General features: G+C 46.0%; 1 protein-coding gene across 2 annotated transcripts in view; it reads left to right on the forward strand.

Moving 5' to 3' along the window:
* TRRAP (transformation/transcription domain associated protein) overlaps positions 1-17,130 on the forward strand; it is a 212,749-nt gene extending 195,619 nt beyond the window's left edge. For both annotated transcript variants that reach the window (XM_063934508.1, XM_063934509.1), the window contains 3 exons: positions 12,878-13,081; positions 13,874-14,068; positions 15,741-17,130. In XM_063934508.1, coding sequence (XP_063790578.1) covers positions 12,878-13,081; positions 13,874-14,068; positions 15,741-16,025 — 684 coding nt within the window. In that variant the 3' untranslated portion in view covers positions 16,026-17,130. The remainder of the gene's footprint in view (positions 1-12,877; positions 13,082-13,873; positions 14,069-15,740) is intronic.
* Positions 17,131-18,148: the final 1,018 nt, after the last annotated feature.

The raw sequence follows: 18,148 nt of genomic DNA on the forward strand, positions 1-18,148 counted from the left end.
CAGACGCTGCCGTTTGGATTGTCCACGGCACCACGGGTCTTTACCAAGGTAATGGCCGAAATGATGATTCTTCTTCGAAGAAAAGGCGTCTTAATTATCCCTTACTTGGACGATCTCCTGATAAGGGCAAGGTCCAGGGAACAGTTAGAGGTCGGAGTAGCACTATCTCAGGTAGTGCTACGTCAGCACGGGTGGATCCTAAATATCCCAAAATCACAGCTGATTCCAACAACACGTCTACTGTTCCTGGGGATGATTCTGGACACAGTCCAGAAAAAGGTGTTTCTCCCGAAGGAGAAGGCCAGGGAGTTATCCGAGCTAGTCAGGAAACTCCTAAAACCAGGCCAAGTGTCAGTGCATCAATGCACGAGAGTCCTGGGAAAAATGGTGGCTTCTTACGAAGCGATTCCATTCGGAAGATTCCGTGCAAGAACTTTTCAGTGGGATCTGCTGGACAAATGGTCCGGATCGCATCTTCAGATGCATCAGCGGATAACCCTATCTCCAAGGACAAGGGTGTCTCTTGTGGTGGTTACAGAGTGCTCATCTTCTAGAGGGCCGCAGATTCGGCATTCAGGATTGGATGCTGGTGACCACCGATGCCAGCCTGAGAGGCTGGGGAGCAGTCACACAGGGAAGAAATTTCCTGGGCTTGTGGTCAAGCATGGAAACGTCTCTTCACATAAATATCCTGGAACTAAGGGCCATTTACAATGCCCTAAGTCAAGCAAGGCCTCTGCTTCAGGGTCAGTCGGTATTGATCCAATCGGACAACATCACGGCAGTCGCCCACGTCAACAGACAGGGCGGCACAAGAAGCAGGAGGGCAATGGCAGAAGCTGCAAGGATTCTTCGCTGGGCGGAAAATCATGTGGTGGCACTGTCAGCAGTGTTCATTCCGGGAGTGGACAACTGGGAAGCAGACTTCCTCAGCAGACACGACCTCCACCCGGGGGAGTGGGGACTTCACCCAGAAGTCTTTCAAGTGATTGTAAACCGTTGGGAAAAACCAAAGGTGGACATGATGGCGTCCCGTCTCAACAAAAAACTGGACAGATATTGCGCCAGGTCAAGGGACCCTCAGGCAATAGCGGTGGACGCTCTGGTAACACCGTGGGTGTACCAGTCGGTGTATGTGTTCCCTCCTCTGCCTCTCATACCCAAAGTACTGAGAATCATAAGAAGGAGAGGAGTAAGAACTATACTCGTGGCTCCGGATTGGCCAAGAAGGACTTGGTACCCGGAACTGCAAGAGATGCTCACGGAGGACCCGTGGCCTCTACCTCTAAGAAAGGACCTGCTCCAGCAGGGACCTTGTCTGTTCCAAGACTTACCGCGGCTGCGTTTGACGACATGGCGGTTGAACGCCGGATCCTGATGGAAAAAGGCATTCCAGATGAAGTCATCCCTACCCTGATCAAAGCCAGGAAGGATGTAACCGCGAAACATTATCACCGCATTTGGCGAAAATATGTTGCGTGGTGTGAGGCCAAGAAGGCCCCCACAGAGGAATTTCAACTGGGTCGTTTCCTGCATTTCCTGCAAGCAGGACTGTCTATGGGCCTAAAATTAGGATCCATTAAGGTTCAAATTTCGGCCCTGTCGATCTTCTTCCAGAAAGAACTGGCTTCAGTGCCCGAAGTTCAGACGTTTGTCAAGGGGGTACTGCATATACAGCCTCCTTTTGTGCCACCAGTGGCACCTTGGGATCTCAATGTAGTTTTAGGGTTCCTAAAATCACATTGGTTTGAACCACTCACCACTGTGGAATTAAAATATCTCACATGGAAGGTGGTCATGCTGTTAGCTCTGGCGTCAGCCAGGCGGGTCTCAGAATTGGCGGCTTTGTCATATAAAAGCCCTTACCTAATTTTTCATTCAGACAGGGCAGAATTGAGGACTCGTCCTCAATTTCTCCCTAAGGTGGTTTCAGCGTTTCACATGAACCAACCTATTGTGGTGCCTGCGGCTACTAGGGACTTGGAGGACTCCAAGTTGTTGGACGTAGTCAGGGCCCTGAAAATATATGTTTCCAGGACGGCTGGAGTCAGAAAATCTGACTCGCTGTTTATCCTGTATGCACCCAACAAGCTGGGTGCTCCTGCTTCTAAGCAGACGATTGCTCGTTGGATTTGTAGTACACTTCAGCTTGCACATTCTGTGGCAGGACTGCCACAGCCAAAATCTGTTAAAGCCCATTCCACAAGGAAAGTGGGCTCATCTTGGGCGGCTGCCCGAGGGGTCTCGGCTTTACAACTTTGCCGAGCAGCTACTTGGTCAGGGGCAAACACGTTTGCAAAATTTTACAAATTCGATACCCTGGCTGAGAAGGACCTGGAGTTCTCTCATTCGGTGCTGCAGAGTCATCCGCACTCTCCCGCCCGTTTGGGAGCTTTGGTATAATCCCCATGGTCCTTACGGAAGTCCCAGCATCCACTAGGACGTCAGAGAAAATAAGAATTTACTTACCGATAATTCTATTTCTCATAGTCCGTAGTGGATGCTGGGCGCCCATCCCAAGTGCGGATTGTCTGCAATACTTGTATATAGTTATTGTTACAAAAAAATCGGGTTGTTTATTGTTGTGAGCCATCTTTTCAGAGGCTCCTACGTTTATCATACTGTTAACTGGGTTCAGATCACAGGTTGTACAGTGTGATTGGTGTGGCTGGTATGAGTCTTACCCGGGATTCAAAATCCTTCCTTATTATGTACGCTCGTCCGGGCACAGTATCCTAACTGAGGCTTGGAGGAGGGTCATAGGGGGAGGAGCCAGTGCACACCAGCTAGTCTAAAGCTTTTACTTTTGTGCCCAGTCTCCTGCGGAGCCGCTATTCCCCATGGTCCTTACGGAAGTCCCAGCATCCACTACGGACTATGAGAAATAGAATTATCGGTAAGTAAATTCTTATTTTCTTCTTTTTTATTAAGTGAAAAGGCATTGGTGAAAAATGCCTCAATCGGTGAAAATGGCCCGCATTTGCAACGGAAAACAAGTGAATTCGCCGATCCACGTGTTTTCCTCCCCTGCCACAATTTTCGCCTAGGTGAAAATCTGGCCCTGCTATTGCATAGGGTGAATCTCCATTTGCACTAAAAATAGTGAAAAAGCTGAGCTAATTGCGTACCCGCCATAGGCTTTCCTAAGAATACATCTTATGTTGCCACTCATTATTTCCCCATACATATAGGCCATTAAAGACACATGACTGCTTATTCATTTATCCATGTCTTGACGCTGCATGACGCATTGAAAGTCTGTCATGTGCCAGCAGTAACACAGTCATAGGGGTATATTCAATTGTAGTCGAAAGCTGCCGTCTGTCGAAAAAAACATCAGTTTTCGACTTTTTTAGGTCTAACTCCAAATTTCTCTAACGTCCTAGTGGATGCTGGGGACTCCGTAAGGACCATGGGGATAGACGGGCTCCGCAGGAGACGTGCACTTTAAGAAAGAATTTAGGTTCTGGTGTGCACTGGCTCCTCCCTCTATGCCCCTCCTCCAGACCTCAGTTTGATACTGTGCCCAGACGAGCTGGGTGCTTTTCAGTGAGCTCCCCTGAGTTTGCTGAGAGAAAGTATTTTGTTAGGTTTTTTTATTTTCAGGGAGCTCTGCTGGCAACAGACTCGCTGCATCGTGGGACTGAGGGGAGAGAAGCAGCCCTATTCTCTGAAGCTAGGTCCTGCTTCTTAGGCTACTGGACACCATTAGCTCCAGAGGGATCGTACGCAGGATCTCACCCTCGCCGTCCGATCACAGAGCCACGCCGCCATCCCCCTCGCAGAGCCGGAAGACAGAAGCCGGGTGAGTATGAGAAGCAAAGAAGACTTCACAGGCGGCAGAAGACTCCGTTCTTCACTGAGGTAACGCACAGCACTGCAGCTGTGCGCCATTGCTCCCACACACCTCACATACTCCGGTCACTGTAAGGGTGCAGGGCGCAGGGGGGGGCGCCCTGGGCAGCATTTGGGACCTCTTTTGGCAAAAGTTAAACATGTATACAGCTGGGCACTGTATATATGTATGAGCCCCCGCCAAAAATTGCATATTTAAGCGGGACAGAAGCCCGCCGCCGAGGGGGCGGAGCTTCTTCCTCAGCACTCACCAGCGTCATTTTTTCTCCACAGCTCCGCTGAGAGGAAGCTCCCCAGGCTCTCCCCTGCAGATACACGGTAGAAGAGGGTAAAAAGAGAGGGGGGGCACATAATTAGGCGCAAAAAACAATATATGAACAGCAGCTACTGGGTTAACATTAAGTTACTGTGTTATTCCTGGGTTTATAGCGCTGGGGTGTGTGCTGGCATACTCTCTCTCTGTCTCTCCTAAGGGCCTTGTGGGGGAACTGTCTTCAAAAAGGGCATTCCCTGTGTGTGTGGTGTGTCGGTACGCTTGTGTCGACATGTCTGATGAGGAAGGCTATGTGGAAGCAGAGCGGGAGAAAATTAATGTGGTGTCTCCGCCGACGGCGCCGACACCTGATTGGATGGATATGTGGAAGGTTTTAAATGATAATGTTAATTCCTTGCATAAAAGGTTAGAAAAAGCTGAAGCCTCAGGACAGTCAGGGTCCCAACCCGTGCCTGATCCTATGTCGCAGAGGCCGTCAGGGTCTCAGAAGCGCCCACAATCCCAAATTGTTGACACAGATACCGACATGGATTCAGACTCCAGTGTCTATTACGATGAAGCAAAGTTACAGCCAATATTGGCTAAATCCATCCGTTATATGATTATAGCAATTAAGGATGTGTTGCACATCACAGAGGAAATCCCATTCCCTGACAAGAGGGTACATATGTATGGGGAAAAGAAGCCGGAGGTAACCTTTCCCCCCTCACACGAGCTAAATGAGTTATGTGAAAAGGCTTGGGAATCTCCAGATAAAAAACTGCAGATTTCCAAAAGGATTCTTATGGCGTATCCTTTCCCGCCAACGGACAGGTTACGCTGGGAATAATCCCCTAAGGTGGACAAAGCTTTAACACGCTTATCCAAGAAGGTAGCCCTGCCGTCACAGGATACGGCTACCCTCAAAGATGCTGCGGATCGCAAACAGGAGGTTACCCTGAAGTCTATTTATACACATTCAGTTACCTTACTGAGGCCGGCGATCGCGTCGGCCTGGGTGTGTAGTGCTGTAGCAGCATGGACGGATACCGTGTCTTAGGAAATTGATACCTTAGACAAGGATACTATATTGTTGACCTTGGGGCATATTAAAGACGCTGTCCTATATATGAGAGATGCTCAAAGAGACATTAGTCTACTGGGTTCTAGAATAAATGCTATGTCAATTTCTGCCAGAAGGGTCCTGTGGACTCGGCAATGGACAGGTGATGCCGACTCAAAAAGGCATGTGGAGGTTTTACCTTACAAGGGTGAGGAATTGTTTGGGGAGGGTCTCTCGGACCTGGTCTCCACGGCTACTGCTGGAAAGTCAAATTTTTTGCCATATGTTTCCTCACAGCCTAAGAGAGCACCGTATTATCAAATGCAGTCCTTTCGATCACAGAAAAACAAGAAAGTCCGAGGTGCGTCCTTTCTTGCCAGAGGCAGGGGCAGAGGAAAGAAGCTGCACAACACAGCTAGTTCCCAGGAACAGAAGTCCTCCCCGGCCTCTACAAAATCCACCGCATGACGCTGGGGCTCCACAGGCGGAGCTAGGCCCGGTGGGGGCACGTCTTCGAAATTTCAGCCACAAGTGGGTTCACTCCCAGTTGGATCCCTGGGCAATAGATATTGTGTCTCAGGGATACAAGCTGGAATTCGAGGAGATGCCCCCTCACCGATACCTCAAATCGGCCCTGCCAGCTTCCCCCCACAAGAGGGAAATAGTGTTAACTGCAATTCACAAATTGTATCTTCAACGGGTGGTGGTCAAGGTTCCCCTCCTTCAACAAGGAAGGGGTTATTATTCGACCATGTTTGTAGTCCCGAAACTGGACGGTTCGGTCAGACCCATATTGAATTTAAAATCCCTGAACATATACCTGAAAAGGTTCAAGTTCAAGATGGAATCGCTGAGAGCGGTCATCGCAAGCCTGGAAGGGGGGGGATTTTATGGTGTTTCTGGACATAAAGGATGCATACCTTCATGTCCCCATTTATCCACCTCATCAGTCGTACCTCAGATTTGTGGTACAGGATTGTCATTACCAATTTCAGACGTTGCCGTTTGGTCTCTCCACGGCACCGAGAATATTTACCAAGGTAATGGCGGAAATGATGGTACTCCTGCGGAAGCAAGGAGTCACAATTATCCCATACTTGGACGATCTCCTCATAAAAGCGAGATCAAGAGAGCAGTTGCTGATCAGCGTAGCACTTTCTCTGGAAGTGTTACGGCAACACGGCTGGATTCTAAATATTCCAAAGTCGCAGTTGGTTCCTACGACTCGTCTGCCTTTCCTGGGCATGATTCTAGACACAGACCAGAAAAGGGTTTATCTCCCGATGGAGAAAGCTCAGGAACTCATGACACTGGTCAGGAACCTATTAAAACCAAAACAGGTGTCACTGCACTCGTGTCCTGGGAAAAATGGTGGCATCATACGAGGCCATTCCCTTCGGCAGGTTCCATGCGAGGACTTTTCAATGGGACTTACTGGACAAGTGGTCCGGATCACATCTTTAGATGCATCGGTTAATCACCCTATCCCCCAGGGCCAGGGTGTCTCTTCTGTGGTGGCTGCAGATCGCTCGCCTTCTCGACGGCCGCAGATTCGGCATTCAGGACTGGGTCCTGGTGACCACGGACGCAAGCCTCCGAGGTTGGGGTGCAGTCACACAGGGAAGAAATTTCCAAGGTCTGTGGTCAAGTCAAGAGACTTGCCTTCACATCAACATCCTGGAACTAAGGGCCATATACAACGCCCTACGTCAAGCGGAGACCCTGCTTCGCGACCAACCGGTTCTGATTCAGTCAGACAACATCACAGCAGTGGCTCATGTAAACCGCCAAGGCGGCACAAGGAGCAGAGTGGCGATGGCGGAAGCCACCAAAATTCTTCGCTGGGCGGAGAATCACGTAAGCGCACCGTCAGCAGTGTTCATCCCGGGAGTGGACAACTGGGAAGTAGACTTCCTCAGCAGACACGACCTCCACCCGGGAGAGTGGGGACTTCATCAGGAAGTCTTCGCACAGATTACAAGTCGGTGGGGACTGCCACAGGTGGACATGATGGCATCCCGCCTCAACAAAAAGTTACAGAGGTATTGCGCCAGGTCAAGAGACCCTCGGGCGATAGCTGTAGACGCCCTGGTGACACCGTGGGTGTTCCAGTCGGTCTATGTATTTCCTCCTCTTCCTCTCATACCCAAGGTGCTGATGATAATAAGAAAAAGAGGAGTGAGAACAATACTCATTGTTCCAGATTGGCCACGAAGGACTTGGTATCCAGATCTGCAAGAAATGCTCACAGAGGACCCGTGGCCTCTTCCTCTAAGACCGGACTTGTTGCAACAGGGGCCCTGTCTGTTCCAAGACTTACCGCGGCTGCGTTTGACGGTATGGCGGTTGAACGCCGGATCCTAGCAGAGAAAGGCATTCCGGATGAGGTCATTCCTACGCTGATAAAGGCTAGAAAAGAACGTGACAGCTCAACATTATCACCGTATATGGCGAAAATATGTTGCTTGGTGTGAGGCCAGGAATGCTCCTACGGAGGAATTCCAGCTGGGCCGTTTCCTTCACTTCCTACAGTCCGGAGTGAATTTGGGCCTAAAATTGGGTTCCATTAAGGTCCAGATTTCGGCCCTATCCATTTTCTTTCAAAAGGAGTTGGCTTCTCTACCTGAAGTTCAGACGTTTGTAAAGGGAGTGCTGCATATTCAGCCCCCTTTTGTGCCTCCAGTGGCACCTTGGGATCTTAACGTGGTGTTGAGTTTCCTGAAATCCCACTGGTTTGAACCACTCAAAACGGTGGAGTTGAAATATCTCACGTGGAAGGTGGTCATGCTATTAGCCTTGGCTTCGGCTAGGCGTGTGTCAGAGTTGGCGGCTTTGTCACATAAAAGACCCTATCTGGTTTTCCATGCGGATAGAGCAGAATTGCGGACCCGTCCACAATTTCTGCCGAAAGTGGTTTCATCCTTTCATATAAACCAACCTATTGTGGTGCCTGTGGCTACTACTGACTTGGAGGATTCCGAGTTACTTGATGTGGTCAGGGCTTTGAAGGTTTATGTAGCCAGAACGGCTAGGGTCAGGAAAACAGAGTCTTTGTTTATCCTGTATGCTTCCAACAAGCTTGGGGCTCCTGCTTCAAAGCAAACTATTGCTTGCTGGATCTTTAACACGATTCAGCAGGCTCATTCTGCAGCTGGATTGCCGCTGCCAAAATCAGTTAAGGCCCATTCCACTAGGAAGGTGGGCTCTTCTTGGGCGGCTGCCCGAGGGGTCTCGGCATTACAGCTTTGCCGAGCGGCTACTTGGTCAGGTTCAAACACTTTTGCAAAGTTCTACAAGTTTGATACCCTGGCTGAGGAGGACCTTGTGTTTGCTCAATCGGTGCTGCAGAGTCATCCGCACTCTCCCGCCTGTTTGGGAGCTTTGGTATAATCCCCATGATCCTTACGGAGTCCCCAGCATCCACTAGGACGTTAGAGAAAATAAGATTTTACTTACCGGTAAATCTATTTCTCGTAGTCCGTAGTGGATGCTGGGCGCCCGTCCCAAGTGCGGACTTCTTCTGCAATACTTGTATATAGTTATTGCTTCAATAAGGGTTTGACCTGATGCTCTGTTATTTGTCGTACTGTTAACTGGTTGTTATCACATGTTATACGGTGTGATTGGTGTGGCTGGTATGAATCTTGCCCTGGATTACCAAAATCCTTTCCTTGTACTGTCAGCTCTTCTGGGCACAGTTTCTCTAACTGAGGTCTGGAGGAGGGGCATAGAGGGAGGAGCCAGTGCACACCAGAACCTAAATTCTTTCTTAAAGTGCCCATGTCTCCTGCGGAGCCTGTCTATCCCCATGGTCCTTACGGAGTCCCCAGCATGCACTACGGACTACGAGAAATAGATTTACCGGTAAGTAAAATCTTATTTTTTCGACAGATGGAGGAATTCGACTTGTCGAAAAGCACGTGGATCGGCGGAATAGCTGCCGATCCACGTGCTTGTGTCAAAAACGGTTTTGGCCCCCTTTCCGACCATCTCAATTCGACTTTAAAAAAAAGTCGAAGTGAGACGGGGAGAGCCGCACTGGGGACGGGGAGAGCAGCGCCGGAGGGTGTCACAGCCGGCGCTCACAGCAGCGTCAACCGGCTCCAGCAAGCGAGACATCGCCTGCTGGAGCCGGGTGGACGCTGGTGTGAGCGGCGGCTGTGATGCAGGGACGGGGAGAGGCAGAGTGATGGGGGGGGGGGAGAGCCGCGCTACATGCTGTAGTGCTGCTCTCCCCCCTTCTTCTCTCCCGCATCCCAATTCGATTTTTTTAAAAGTCGAATTGAGATGTCCTTGAATACCCCATGTCAGACTTCAATTGAATATACCCTATAGTCTGTTTACCAGTTCCACCAGATCTACATTTTTGTCTTCAACAAATCATTTCAAATTTTGCTTACTTTTGTTTAAAATGATTTACATGGGTACATTTGCCTAAACTGAATTACAGGCGTGCTTTAGTTACAAACTTTATAGGGCCAAATTTCAGTAGCCGCCAGTACCTTAGTTTGGTGTTATGTTAATGCGGACATTAATGGTTATGTACATTATTGCATTAACTACAATGTCATGCATTAATTCTGCATTGCGAGACCTGGATGAGGTGCATGAAAAGTGGGGAAATCTTCCTGAACCACAGGAAAGTGGCAAATTTAGAGAGCAGAACAATAAACTTTGTGGACCACTCCCATCTGCAAGATTAGAAACACTTTCCATGAGAAACACATTTCCCTCCCATACAACGCCTCTACAACATGCCATTATTCTGTTTAGGGAGACCAATCCTGTGCCGTTTTTTCAATCCTGAGATTCGGGAATTGAAAAACACTTAATCCCGGGATACCTGAGATTGTCACACCAGACTGGACATTGCTGTGCCGCAGTACCTAAGTGGGCGGCCGGGTGGCTGTGCAGCGTGACCTAGATTACGCCATTCTGAGCAGGGTGCTGTTGGTGCTCAGAGCTGCCCGGCATTACTGCGCATGCACAAATTAATCTCGAAATCCCGTGATTGGAGCCTCCAATCCCAAAAATTCGAGGCCAAAAATTCTGGGATACCGATGATCCCGTGATTGACCTCCCTAATTCTGCTTTTCAAAGAATATGTCAGCATAAAAGATGATGTGTTTACTGGCTGTATTTTATTATTTAAAACCCTCTATAAATATGTTATAATTCATTAGTAGGGATCATCTGGGTTACTGCGCTGTGTGAGACATTTTTTGCCTTAAACTAATGATTTCATACCCAGTATACAAGTGCAGCATATCAGATTAATAAGCGTAGCCTTCTGGTGCCTCCTAGCCGCATCACATTAACGCATCTTTGGGTAAAAGATGTCTGTGGCGAGCAGAGCTGCACAGGACCGGACGTCTCGCTTGTTCCAGGCGCCACATGGCGTATTGAGGCTTGTCTTATGAGGACACATCTGTATACCTAACCCCAACTGCAGTCGAACTCTAAACCTAAGAGATGTGCTGTTGATGTTCTGAATGTTGACACAATGACCACATACTATAGGCCTACCTTTTAAAGAGTATAACTGTGTTTGCTTAGATGGCACGTCACACACTGCTCTTATAAGCAGCCCTACCAAGTATTCCCAGTTTACAGAATACTTGGCAATTAACAAGTATTTGGATGCTATTTGCTAACAATATGTCTGGGAAAGGTGACTTTTGTCAGCTGTGTTTCTTTTGCTTTGGTTAGAATGTGATAATCACCCGATATGACCCATTTCTGCATAATTTTCCACTGTGCGGAAGGAAACCTTTTTGTGTGTCCTTGCTTTGCCTGAGGCAGGATGCACTTGTTCTGCTGTCTGTATCTGCTGAATAAATAAGAGCACTCTATTCACTGCCTCATTCAACCTGTGTTTAATTTTTCCCATTGTGCAGAAGTACCACTGTCTGTGTCCCTGGTCATTGGGTCATTATGACCATTCCAGTAAGGGAATATGAAAATAAGCATTATAGACTTCCCTCTGCTGTTCTGTCTCTGCGCTGTCAACCCAGGGTCAGGCTGCTGTGTTAAGGATTAACATTCTGCAGCAGTCAGGCTGAGCTCTGCATAAATAGCAGATTAATGCACAGCCTCCAGTGAGTTATGAGACCTTGTGGCTTAATATGACATAAGTGTTAATGCCCAATAAAGAAAGCAATTTCTCTAATTGAAGCAAATGGCTTGTATAATAAAAAAGGAAAAACGGCTTCTAGTGCATGACATTTCATTCCCCATCCATCTCTCCGAAGCCACTAAGTGCGCTTGTCCTGCCCACACTAATGCGTATGAAGAGCACCGGCAGCCATAGTGCCTTTACCTACTAATACCACTCCTGCATATTACTTATCTTTATCAGAAAAGCAATAGGCAGCTGTTTGGGTCTCCACTGACTAACAAGCCAGATTGTAAAGCTTGGGTTTCTTCACCTGCGCTAATGTCAGTGGTAGCATTAAAAGACAAGTTACTGCTTCCTTGTGTTCTCTCTAACTAGGTCTATGTTTTTTCTTTGTTTGACCCGTTTATAATTGTCTATGTTGATGACAACATATTATTGTGACTTTTATTTTCCTAATAAACAGATTGTGTTTAAAAAACAAACAAAAAAAAACAGTTACTTACCGGGCACTGTGTACAGCTGTAAAGGGCTCCGTACTCAGTAGAGATCTATATAAGAGTACAGTGGCTTGCAGGACACAGATTTGTGCTGGAGCAGAAATGAGCAGGCTGTGGCACAATATGACAGGGCTTTCCTAAAAGTGGATAACCCCTAAACAGCCTATACGTCACGGCATGTTGGTATATGTAACCGTATAATGATTATAAAGGCTGACCTGTGTTTTTTTTTTAAATATCATTTTTTGTTAATTAAATGGTATAAACCGTTTGGGCATATTAAAGGATGGGGTGTTCCTGGGGGGAGGCGGGGTTAAAGGTGAGACCACAGTAACTAATGAGATGGGGAGAACAGGAGTTTTGATTTCAAGTAATATGTTTCCACACTATTATTATTATTATTATTATTATTATTATTATTAGTTTCTCATATAATGCAGCATATTTCATTGCGCGTTACGATTGGAAGCAGTGACTGAACAAATCTTGGTAAGAACAGACATAGAGGTAGAAAGGCCCTGCTCGTAAGCTTACAGTCTATAGGGAAATAGGCATTGATACACAAGGATAGGCGCTATCTATTGCATAATGGTCCTGCCAGATTGCAAAGGTAGGTTCTTGGTGGGCTGCATGATCTGGCCACACAGCATTGATGAACCAGTAATGGAGGAAGAGAAAGTAATTAAAGAGAAAATATGTGAGGCTGTGTGTGGACTGTACAGTGGGGATGTCATTAGATAGGAAAGGTTATGTGGGTGGGTCCGGAATTTTATAAACTTGCCCGAAGAGGTGATATTTCAGGGAGTGATTGAAGGTTTGGGGACTAGAGGAGAGTCTTATTGTGCGTGGGGGGCATTCCACAGAGTGAGTGGAATATAGAATAGAATATAACACTATTGATTAGTTTAATACAAGTTGTAAATGGTTGTACAAGCAGTAACAGGAAATGCCTTAATTGTGTGTTTTAAGTTTGGAATTAGCTGCCGGTAGTCACACTTATCTGTCTCATGCTCTTCTATGAGGTTGTTCACCCCTAGAGCTGGTAAACGCTCTCTGATAAAGCTGCAGTCTAAAATAACTTATTTCTGCAGGTCCTGCGTGACATCCTGAAGGAAGTACAAAGTAACATGGTGCCACGCAGTATGCTGAAGGAGTGGGCGCTGCACACATTCCCCAATGCCACAGACTACTGGACCTTCAGGAAGATGTTTACCATCCAACTGGCTTTGATCGGCTTTGCAGAATTTGTCTTTCATTTGAATAGGCTGAATCCAGAGATGTTACAGATTGCACAGGTGTGTGTATTTGAAGTAGCAAATAATCTTCTGTTGTTGTTGCTCAAACCTCTCTAGCCGAACATAGCTGTACAAATCCTCCTGTAATTGCACATCAGACTTCACCCTTTCAGCTGCAGCTGCTTGACTCTGGGTCCTCCTAAGTATGAGATGTGTGCTTTGGATTAGACCAGGCATTCCCAACCACGGACCTCTAGGCACACTAACAGTGCAGGTTTTAGTGATATCCAGGCTTCAGCACAGGTGACTTAATTAGTAGCTCAGTTATTTTGATTTAACCATCTGTGCTGCATCCTGGATATCACTAAAACCTGCACTGTTGGTGTGCCTTGAGGACCGTGGTTGGGAATGCCTGGATTAGACGTTCAACATTCATGGAGACGCAGTAGTGAAATTACATTGAATAGAAATACTTGTTACATAAGTATTCATTTTCATTTTTCTTTTTTTGTACAAATCAACGCTTTTTATTTATTTTTAAAAGCAAATTATCCTGATATTTTTGAGACTGTGCTTCCAGCAATCTTGTGCCAATTTGCCATTGTATCTCATCGACAATGTGCTAGGTGTTACATACAAAGGTTTAAAAGAAAAAAAAATCAGTAAGGTTTTAAACACTTAACAAATGCTATTGCATGAGGGTTACCAGTCCAGCATTACTTTTTATTTCCCCCTTTTTTTTTTTTTTTTTATCATTATCCGAATAAAGAGTTTTTTTGGAATGTTTATATTTGTAGCTTCTCATAAACTGCATTATGTTGTGTACCTGATATGATTTTCTTCTGCTCACAGGACACTGGCAAGCTTAATGTTGCCTACTTCCGCTTCGATATCAATGACGCCACTGGAGACCTAGATGCCAATCGCCCTGTCCCGTTTCGGCTGACCCCAAATATTTCCGAGTTTCTCACTACGATTGGAGTGTCTGGTCCACTGACAGCTTCAATGATTGCTGTCGCTCGTTGCTTTGCGCAGCCAAATTTCAAGGTATTACCATGAGCTCAGATTCACACACACACACACACACACACACACACACCCCCCACCACCACCAAAAGTACTTAGATTGCTGAGAGTAATAAAACAAATGCTCACTTTCATTTTTTATATGGGGGAAAAAATTACTGTTGCTTCCTCTGGATGGGAAACAATTTCATCCATCCTAGGAAAGTAACTTTGCATAAAAATAATCTGCTAACACAAGAAAAACAATGGAAAACCTGTTTAGTTAATTATACGGTTATGGAAGATTTCTATGTTTTGCTTGACTTTGGATATAAGAAAATAATCGGATTTTGACCAGAATTGGTCAATAAAGAGCAACGTAAATAAACAAATCTCCCAAAAATAGGAATCTTACAAGGCGGATTTATTTTTCAGCGGAGATAGGGGATTGTACAACTGCAGCAAACGCACACTAGGGCCTGATTCAGCTGTGGTTGGAGGTGCTGTCGCTGCTGCGTCTGATATAAGTAGACTCCTGTTTACATTAGTGAGTCCTAGGATGCAGCATCCAATCACCTGTGACCCCATCGGACGGCTATATGACCCATTGGGTTGCACAAGCCGGCCACCGCAGATCCAACAAAGAGGCCAGGAAACCTGTCTCCTGATGTAGATCCTAGCCTCGGCACTCCCCCGAGGCTAGGATAGCCTTCGCCGCCCCCTCCCCACCACCAAAAATCACTGAGAGTCTGCAGCCGATCTGCTGACAACATTGCAGACCTGCACATGCACAGTACAGCCCGGCACACGCTCAAAGTACTGTACATCAGGACCTTGCAGCGTGAACCACAGCTCCGTCCACGTCTAAAGTACTTCCACTGTTATACTGCTGATTTATCTAATATATTACTTTACTCTCCTTTGCGTCCATTTTTTTATCCATTAATAGATGTAAAAGGTGATGATGCAAATGAATTGTTAGTACAAAATAATGGTCCTACTTTTTAGTATGAGAGGTCTATGCAGAATGGAACTTATTAAGAGGGGCAGCTGGAATGATGATGCTGTATATTATCTAATTTCACCAGTGATATTCTAGACTTCCTGCTCAGGGAAACGGTCGTCCTGGAGAAGTCGGCTTGTATAAGAGCAGAGCCATCCAGTCATACCAGCTGCTTATCTTTCTGGCCAAATTCATGGCTGCCACTTCCAAAAATGATGTACAAAGACCATTTTGGAGCATTCATTATTATTAGTTTTATTACAGCGTAAAGACTGCAGAAGTTAATTAACGGCAGTATTGGAAATTATTAGGTTCCCCGGTTTTTAGTACAGTAATCCCCAGCATGCTCTTGTAGTAAGTAGTGGATAGCGCATGTTGATGGTTGTAGCTGAGCATCACCACGTGCCTCAGATTGCTTTATATTACTGCATGGTGGCTTTACATACAGAGAGGTTGTTTTTATTTTATAAGTGGTAGATCCAACATGAATATAGTAAAGTTGTCGTCGTTCATAGCTTATTAAAAGCACCGTTTAGAATCTGTTTTGATTTAGGTTTGTGTTTTATGAACTGAATCTAGCACTCACATAAATGCGTCTTGGCTTGCCAGCAGGAATCTATTAATGGGACCTGACTTGACCTTATTGCAGTTAGCCACTGAGCTGTTTTACACAGCCTAATATAATTATACAATTTTCCCCTTTTTGCACAGGTTGACGGCATCCTTAAAACGGTTCTGAGGGATGAAATTATTGCCTGGCACAAGAAGACACAAGAAGATACCTCTTCTCCGTTATCGCCGGCCGGGCAGCCTGAAAACATGGACAGCCAGCAGCTGGTTTCGCTGGTTCAGAAAGCGGTTACGGCCATCGTTACCCGGTTGCACAATCTGGCTCAGTTTGATGGCGGGGAGAGTAAAGTTAACACATTAGTAGCCGCAGCCAACAGCCTGGATAATTTGTGCCGCATGGATCCTGCATGGCACCCCTGGTTATAATAGCTTGTATATATTGTTCTTAAACCCTTTACTACAAACAGAGACCCTCTTTGGTACCGTGAGGATGATGAACTATGCTGTGAGGGTTTTTTTTTGTTTTTTTTTAAAGCTGTGAAGTATGAGAATATATATATTTTTTTTTTATGTTCATTTGTTGCTTTGTACAACTTCTGTGTTGTGCCTTGTTACTGAACTAGCCATCCTTTAAACCAAGCACATCCTCTGGTACTGCCACTGCTTAAGGTTCCTGAAAAGTAGTTTTGTGTGGGTTATACTACAATTGTAAAATAGATGGTGGGCTTTTTAGGGACCGTCTACTGGTCTCTAACGAAGCTAATCATGTTTACAGAAAATTTTGCATGACTTTAAGTTTTTTACAGAGAAAATTGGTTTTCTTCAAGTTTAAATACATTTCAAAGGATAGACATCTACAGCGGATGAAAAACCGCAAAGGGACCCTGTACAGACACACAATAATTCTTTATTCCCTTGCTATTGCGATCTCACATTATATGGACTAGGGAAACAATAAAATCATATGTGTTGTAATGTTTTATACCTTTTAATAGTGGCACATCTACAAATCTGTAATGGTTGCGGACCATGCAGCTTTCATACGTCTTTGCTTTAAAAATTAACTGTTATTGCTAAGATGAAGTTAATTTCTTCCAAATGTCTTCTTTTTTTTTTCTTTTCTTCTTCTTCTTCTTCTCAAGACTGGCCTGTACAAAATAATATATCATGTATAGATTTTTTTCCTGTTACATAAAGTTCTGTAAAGTTGTACTGTCCGAGCCACAAGTCTTTTCTGAGCAAGCAAAAGCCATTTGTTATGTGAATGTACATTGCTGGAGCAAATGCAGCAGCACTGCAGAATTCAGATCTACACAATGTGGAAACTTGTTTTATTTTCAATGTTGCTTTGTTTACTGGAGAAATGATTATAACTGATAATTATTTTTGGTTATCTTTGTAATTTTTAAGGAATGGCCGCGCTTCTGTCATTCTTCGCAATGAGCTGTTTTATAAATGCCCAGTATTAAGAGAATTCATTCTTAAAAGGTATTTGTACATCAGTTTTCAAAATAAATATTTTGGAAAATGCCCCCTGTGATACTCCATTGTTCTTTTAATGCTGGTGTTTGTAATATGCTATACTGGACCATTTATTACTATGTAGCCCAAATGAGGTGATTACAGTACTACTCTGATATAGACCTGTACTATGCCAGGACTCTCACCGGACTGCTGTTACTTACATTGTGCAGGCCGCTATGGTCTGTCCTCTCTCTTTCGCAGCAGTGGAAGCCATTGAGGGAGGAATGACAGTATGCGGTTATGCAGTCACAATACAGACACCGGGATCCCGACGGGGGCACAATACCGCCGCCGGTATACAGGCGAGGTAGGTGATTCCCTCTCTCTGGGTGTCCACAACACCCAGAGGGAGAGTAGAACCAACGCTCGCCACCGAGCCCGCAGCGTGGCGAGCAGAGCGAACCTGCAAGGGGCTGTGTTGCGCTTGCCACTCTGCCGGCATTCCACTGCTTGGGATGCCAATGTCAGGATAGTAACATTCGGCATCCCGGCCGGCGGTATTACATACCGAAGCCAGGGGTGACATGTGCCCTGCTCTCGTTGTGCAGGTAGAGTTGCTATAAAATCCCTATAATCAGGGAGACACATGAATTACACAGGTTATGTTACTAATTAAAACCAGGTGCAGACTTGGGGGTAAATGTAATAGGGTGCGAGAAGCCGGAGGTTCTGGAGTTTGGGCCTAATTCAGACCTGATCGTAGCAGCAAAACCTTGGCCCTCATTCAGAGTTCGCTCGCTAGCTGCTTTTAGCAGCATTGCACACGCTAGGCCGCCGCCCTCTGGGGGAGTGTATCTTAGCTTAGCAGAAGTGTGAACGAAAGGATAGCAGAATTGCTACTAAATAATTCTTTGCAGCTTCTGAGTAGCTCCAGACCTACTGACAGATTGTGATCAGCTCAGTCCGTTTAGTTCCTGGTTTGACGTCACAAACGCCCTGTGTTCGGCCACTCTCCCGTTTCTCCAGACACTTCCGCGTTTTTTACTGGCACGCTTGCGTTTTTTAGCCAACGCCGTGAAAACGCT

The sequence above is a fragment of the Pseudophryne corroboree genome, chromosome 7, assembly GCF_028390025.1.
Source record: "Pseudophryne corroboree isolate aPseCor3 chromosome 7, aPseCor3.hap2, whole genome shotgun sequence".
Taxonomy (NCBI): Eukaryota; Metazoa; Chordata; class Amphibia; order Anura; family Myobatrachidae; genus Pseudophryne; species Pseudophryne corroboree.